General features: G+C 50.1%; 2 protein-coding genes across 2 annotated transcripts; both read right to left on the bottom strand.

Moving 5' to 3' along the window:
- Positions 1 to 3019: 3019 nt before the first annotated feature.
- Positions 3020 to 4963, bottom strand: VDBG_04989 (multidrug resistance protein B; the record flags this gene model as incomplete). Its single annotated transcript, XM_003005337.1, has 6 exons — positions 3020 to 3202; positions 3352 to 3576; positions 3654 to 3736; positions 3813 to 4195; positions 4265 to 4380; positions 4451 to 4963. 6 exons carry the CDS (start codon positions 4961 to 4963, stop codon positions 3020 to 3022), a joined length of 1503 nt encoding a protein of 500 aa, XP_003005383.1.
- Positions 4964 to 5585: 622 nt separating this feature from the next.
- On the bottom strand, positions 5586 to 6198 carry VDBG_04990 (conserved hypothetical protein; the record flags this gene model as incomplete). The annotated part of the gene is made up of 3 exons (XM_003005338.1): positions 5586 to 5723; positions 5795 to 5953; positions 6010 to 6198. The coding sequence occupies 3 exons, from the start codon at positions 6196 to 6198 to the stop codon at positions 5586 to 5588; spliced, it is 486 nt and encodes a 161-aa protein (XP_003005384.1).
- Positions 6199 to 7072: the final 874 nt, after the last annotated feature.

A 7072-nucleotide genomic window follows, 5' to 3' on the forward strand; every position in this document is an offset into this window, starting at 1 on the left:
TTCGTAACACACTCTCTTGCTTCTCCGGCTTCGGACTGCCAAGTGTGACGAGCATTGACTGCTGTGGCGACAGTGGTGTTCTGCCTCTCTGCCATTTTGCTCTGCGTCGCGGCAATGGCAGACACTGTTTCAGAAATGGTCTTGGTCACTTGGACCAGTTGCAGCATGCTCGGTGTCGATTCCTGTGAGTTCGCTATGTCGTCTTGCGTGATGGCCGTTGGAGATCAATCAGAAGAATGCGGTTTGCAAAGTAAAAGTGTTTTCCGCAGTGAGGTTGGTGGGTCTCTGTGGGTTGAATATTGGGCTGCAAAGTAGTTTAGGTACGTATTTTGGCAACTGGGTAAGCGAAGATAAGGGAGGCTCATGAAAGGCAAAAAGTCGAGTTTCAGTTTTACAGCTCAAGGTATCAAGAAAACTAACTCGGTACCATTCGCCGTGACAGGCGCTGGAAGGGAATATCAGGGTAGGTGAGCGAGCTGAATAGGTTTAAAAGATCATATTCTAACGCTGCAGGGTACTCAATCTTAGTCTGATTTCGTTTCAATTCATAAACTACTCAAGACGCAATGCCTTAACTCTATGCTATATTAGATTCTTGATAATCGAAGCCATTCCTCTCTTTCATTTTTAGCTAAACAAGCGATTGCTCATACAGTCCCTACAGGTCCCATCAACCGAAAAGACGAAAAGACTACCTCTCGCTGCCAATGCACAAGACGTTCTCGTCGGCCTACTCAAGAAGCTTTGGAGATCTAATCAACATACACGTTTGATGCTAGAAACGGATGCGAGCTTGCATCCTTGGGTCTCTTTGGGGCTTACTACTAAAGTCCGTCAGTCCCTTGACGCCCAGGTCATCTGGGCATCCCGCATCGCCCACTCCGTCATCCACTAGCTCCGGAGTATATCTTCCGCGGTTAGCCTCTCACCTAGCCTGAACTTCAAGATGTTATTAATCAATTTGCAGAACGCCTTACTCTCCCTCTCGTCTATAGTATCGCCCTTTCTGCGTCGTCTCGGGTCCTAAATCGTATCTTTAAATCGCTAGTTATAGGTCTAGGGCTGTCTTCCCTCCGTTCGGCTGACCGTTAGCGATGAAACGCTTCCACTTCCCGTCCTAAGCATCCTACTACTCGTCCAGTAACGGCCCTAGAGAATCGATCTAGTTTACTTTAATATCGTCTAGTTCAAGGAGGAAGATATCAAGGAATAGTCTTACGCCTAGGATCTCCTAGATAATATAGCCGAGACTCTAAATATCGGATATATATAATAAGGGAGTCGTCGGATCAAAGCGTAGTTTAGGCGGACGGGTTTTACGAGGCGTATATGATTATAGTCGAGTCTCGTGAGTAGGCGAAAAGGCTATACTAAAGTCGGCGAGTATAAGCTTAGCCTTAGATAGACTAGAATCTTCTATATATCTCCCGAACTAAGCTAGCGTATAGATATATATTAGGATAGATAGCGACGTGATCGGTTACTTATCGGCCCTTACTACTAGCTCTGCCTCTAGGCCGCTATACTTCTCGTAGAGCTCTTTAATAGTAAGCTTATTAATTTCCTCGCTTAGTAATTAGAGGAGTAGGTTACCGAGGTAGATATCTAGGAAACGTTAGCAGTATCCTAAGGTAGCTATCGGAATATAACTAACCTCTATAAACGATTCCTAGCCTATATATACGAGTAACTACTATTATAAATTAAGTAGTAAGAGATCTAGTAGTATCGAGCGGAAATATATCGTGGTCCTTAAGAGCTTCGAGGAGACTACGTCTAGCCGGCGAGGTAATTAAATACGAATATATCCCGTTAGGCCCTATAAGCTCGAAACGGTCGAGAATAAGGGGGATAAGACGGCTACTCTAATTATTAGTTAGATAGGCTAAAAGTTATTCTAGGATCTAGGCTTCCTTAGAGCTATAGTCCGCGATTCTAATATTAACTACTACGTATCTACTAAGCTTTTTATCTTATATAAGCTAGATTGTAGAGTACGATCCGTACCTAAGCTTTTCGATAATCGAGTAACGTTCCTATAGTTTATTATTTAGTTAAATTAAGTAATAGCCGCTATATCGGTATTCCTCTAATCGTTCGATATCGTTAACGTACTTATAGAGTAGTCTATTAGTTACTTTCGTTCGCCTGAATGGCCGCAGCGAACGCGCGAAGCTTTGCAGGTTTAGGCTTTGCCTCTTAATAAAATAGCATGCAAACGATCGTATATCCTTAAGATAATAACGGGTTCGAAGTGTAAGTCCGGAACGGTATCGACAAACGGTTCAAATATCTCGGATGGGCTTCATGTTGGGCATGTTGTTGGTGATGGTGATGGATAAAGACCAACCTGTGGCATTGCTCAGGCTCCTTGTTTTGGCACATCATCTCAATTGGTCACTTGCCTGACCAATCGTGGAGCCTTGATCGGAAAGAAGCGACTACCCCCCCACGTCAGTAAAATGCAACACAATAACGATGCGCATGCGATGCACCTCAGACATGGCCCATTTATCCTACTTGATCGAGATGACCCCGGTTTCAGACGGAATGTTGGTCACGCAAGAGATATCTCGGCATTCCTGGTGGTCTGTGTCATGTTCACGACTTTCAGGAACTCACGAGTATGCCACTTGACACATCGCCAGCCCCGGCCAAACATTGCGAATCAAGAGCTACAACATAGAAGGTGACAGTGACACAGGCCTTGGTATCAACAAATGGTATTTGTATTCTAGAGCTCCATTCGGTCGTATGAGAAGGACATTGCTTTTGCTCTTAGAGCGTCTGTTCCTCCCCTGTCTCATTGAATGCAGTGATATGCAAGACAACTCTGACACCGGCCGGCTTGACGGACGATTCCGAAAACAGAGTCCTGCTATTCAAAAAAAAAGGGACTACTTCAAAAGAAACCGATCAAGTTAGTAAACCGGTAGGTCAAAAACCCCCAGAGCAAATGAATATTGACCCCAAACCCCGGTATATGCTATGAATGACGAACCTGATCGGTGTCAAGCCCTCATTTATCTCCGAACTTGTACTGGCGGCAGACAGCAGAGAAGACCAGGACAGCCGACGCAGCCGCAAACATGAACCACCAGCCGTTCTGAAGACTGCGCGCATAGACATCAATAATGTCCTGCAGCTGGTCGCCGTCAAAGGTCTGCCGAATGTGCTGCACATCCAATAGGACAACGCCAACCTGATCAGCTGTGAGGCCCAGCCCCTGCAGGATGCTCTTGAGCCTGTTGAGATAAAACGGCGGCAAAGATGGCAATGCCGAAGATGTCGCCGACCGTCTGGATGAAAATGGCCAGGCCGTAACGACACTATTGGGCCGGGGGCACGGACACTTGACAGCTTAGTAAGAGGGCGGACATGACGGCACCCATGCCGATACCGAGGATGATGAGGACGACGATGGCCTCGGCGCGGGGGGGGGGTGGCGTTCCAGCGGGTCATGAGGCCGCAGGCTAAAATCTCAAGTCCGGCGCCGAGGACGGCGTTAATAATTGTTACACCATACTTGCTGGTGACCCACGCTGCGATGGGGTTGCCTATAATGAGACCGAGCATCTATTCAGAACGAGAATGGTAAGTCGGAGCTTTTGTGTTTGTGAGGATGTCGGGTTGCGAATCATTCTCTGACGTACCATAGGCAGGAGACCAACACCGGAGAGGGTGGCTGTGTCTCCAAAGACGAGCTGGAAAAACTGGGGGACGTAGTACATGGTGCCTACATAGACTTCTTGTCAGTAGGCGGTCTTCGGAGATGGAGCTGGCAGGCAGAAGCGGCTATCGCGGTAACCTACCGAGAAGGGTCACACCGAAGAAGAACTCGGCAATGAAGAGGCAGATGAGAGTGCGGCTCTTGAACATGGATGGGAAGATGAGCGGGTCCTTCGCGAAGTGGATGGAGACGTAGAAAACGACAATCATGGCGAAACCTCCGACCAGAGTGCCGATGACTTTAGCGTCACCCCAGGGGAAGATGTTTCCGCCCCACTGAAGGCCGAGAACGAGGGTCGTGGTGCCGCCGGAGATGAGGACGGTGCCGAGGTAGTCAAACTTGAGGAACTCCTCCTTGATGGTGGTGTTTCTGTTATGGGGAAGCTTGAGAACAATGGCGACAATGACAAAACTGATCGGTGAGATGATGAGGTTGATCCAGAAGCACCATCTCCATGTCGCGTATCTGTAGTCACAAAATTGTAAGCAAATGATAGAAGATTGCGTAGAAGCGATGGACAGGGAGACCACGTACTGAGAAAATGCACCGCCTAATAAGGGTCCCGCAATGTCTGCGATACCCCAGACGATGGCGGTGACGGCAAGGTACTTGCCTACATCTTGGAGTGGCACAAGGTCGGTTAGAATGACCTGAGAAGATTGAGATCAGTTATGGAGGCCAAAACTATCAGTACGTTAAATGCATTTCAAGGTCACCCACATTCACGAGGCCGTAAATGCCACCAGCACCGAGACCCTGCACCGCGCGGGACGCAATCAGCATGTTCATGCTATTAGACCAACCACAAAGAGCACTCCCAACGATGAAGACCACGGTAGCGGCAAGGAAGACGTTCTTGCGGCCAAAGGCGTCGCTGAGCTTGGAGGTGATGGGCATAATAATGGCAAAAGTGATGAGGAAGCTGGTTCCGAGCCACGCAGAGTTATTGTATTCCTTGAACTCGGAGGAGATGATGGGCACAGCTGTGGCAACAATGTTGAAGTCGAGCGCCGTCAGCAGCATGCCGACATTGAGACCCAGCATGGCGAGCCAGAACTGACGGACCGTCAGGCCTGCCTTGGCTCCAGGCGGCATCTTCGACGGTGGTTCATCCTGCGAGGCGGCGGCGGCGTCTTGCTTTTCGATATCGACGCCTGCCTGCGAGGAGTCAGTCACCGGCTCGTCGAGAGACGGCTTGGCACCCTTGTCTGTGGTTGTAGTGGCAGCGGACATTTCGGAGATGGCGGCAGTAACTGCAAGCTGTCGAAATCGGTGGACAGGAGCAGGCCGAGCGAGACGTCGATTCGAGGAGTAGAAGGGATGTATTTGAGACGGACAACTGGATGGGAGAGGAGGAGAGAAAGAGCATTTGCCTCTCTTATTGTGCACCTGTCCTTGTCCGGCAGCGACATGCAGAGCTGAGGAAGGACCCCTTCTTTCGGCGACGCGGGTGCAGATGCAGGTGCCAGGGGGCCAACCAAGTGCCGGCCCATGGAAACAGGGTGATTAGCAAAGCAAAGACCCCACCAACAAGCCGATGACACAAGCATACTGAGAAAACTACCGACCCGGAGCAACAAAACTTAAGCTACTGTTCTTTGCGTAACGCGTCACGGCACGCGTTTCCGCAGTCCAATTGTCACATCCTCAAGCAGAAGAAAGAACGATGCACGATACAAAAGATGCGTGTGGGTCTCGATTTTAAACGTGCATTAGCGTCGGCGACGGTCGGCGACGCTAACAGAGTGGGGCCGACAGACGGTCATTGGGCGGAGCGGCGCAGGCCGGCGCCGGCACGTTCCTTTCTTTACAGTCCACGCGCTGCTATACCGCACGCAAGACCGACACTATTCTATCACACTTGTCCTGGTCTCCTCGAATCTTGCCCTGGCATTGATTTCCATCTCTTGTGTTCCGCATCCAACTCCTGTTGATTCGGAAGCGCCAGCGAGCTGATGAACTGCGCAAAGGAAATCAAAGCGAGGAGTACAAACTATGGCCCGATGGTCAGAAAGATAACGGACGTGACAAAACGCCGGCGGATGAGACTGAGAAAAAACATACGCTTGCGTGGAAGTCAAAGGGCGCGATGAGACTGTTTCCAAGACTCCACGACCACGTGAAACCCCCAAGCGACGGCCCAACAGCGCGCGCAAAGGAGCCTACTGACTGGCCGAGACCATTGATCAGCGCCCTCTCTTCTGGTTTGACCATGTCGTTTGACTGTAATACAACATCGTAAGCATGTGCATCGTGACCGCAGCCGGAATGCAACGTACCATGATTTGCAAGCTCGCTAAACCAACGACCATAGCGGCGTATCGGAGAAGAATAAGCACAATCAGCGGAACCCACAACCCAACCGGAGTCCCTTCAGAATGCCCATGAGTAGCAGCAAGCTTGGGTAGAAGCGAGAACAAGGGGTACAAAACGAGGGACACCAGAGCTGCAAGACGGTAGAGCGGCATGGACGTGAACCTTTGGTGCAGCGCCGGAAACCACAGCAGAGCTCCAATCATGGCAGGCCCTGCATATGCGAGCGAACTGGCAATTTGTCGCGGCTGGAAGGAGAGACCAACGCCCCGAGACGAGCTTGACGCTGCGAACAATGCGTATAGTTCGTCGAAACAGATAATGTGGACGAAGTAGAAGCTGCAGGAATGTTCGGTCAGCATGGATGTCGTCGCAAAAAACAGTTGAAAAATAAGGAACAATGACTAGCTTGCAGGAAGAGTCACTGACAATGATGAGAGCAAAAGAAAACCCTGTGCTCGACGAAGATTAAGGGGTTGTTCCTTGGCGCTCTGTTGGTGCGACAAGCGACCTGTACCAGAGTTGTACCGGCCTGGGGGAAGGAGGCGAGAGCTTTCATTTTCCCCGGTCTCATCGCTGTCGTTGTCATCAACACAAAGGGCTGCTTGCTCTGCAAGCTTGCCTGTTTCGGTGAGAAACAGCAGAGCCAAGGTCCCAACGCTCAAGTTGTAGACTGTACTGAACAAACATGGCAGAAGAAATGGGTACGTCTCGAAGAGTCTGCGAGGGCCACTAAGCCCCAATTGTTCGGCTGGGCTGGCGAGTGAACCTCCAATGAAGGGACCGACTGATCACATTGTTAAGATCACGCTTCAAGACGAAAGACACGTCCATATTGACGTGGGGAAAGAGGAACAGACGAACCCATCCAGCCAACACCGATACAGAAGCCAAAGATGCTGAAGGCTCTGCCTTTTGCAACTCCTGTTGCTTCAGCCAGCTCACCGACCATGGTTCGTGAGACGGCGAGGTTGCCATTCAGTAAGCCACAAATCGCACGACTCGCAATAGCCCAGGGTAGCGACTGAA

The sequence above is a fragment of the Verticillium alfalfae genome, genomic scaffold (genome assembly GCF_000150825.1).
Source record: "Verticillium alfalfae VaMs.102 supercont1.5 genomic scaffold, whole genome shotgun sequence".
Taxonomy (NCBI): Eukaryota; Fungi; Ascomycota; class Sordariomycetes; order Glomerellales; family Plectosphaerellaceae; genus Verticillium; species Verticillium alfalfae.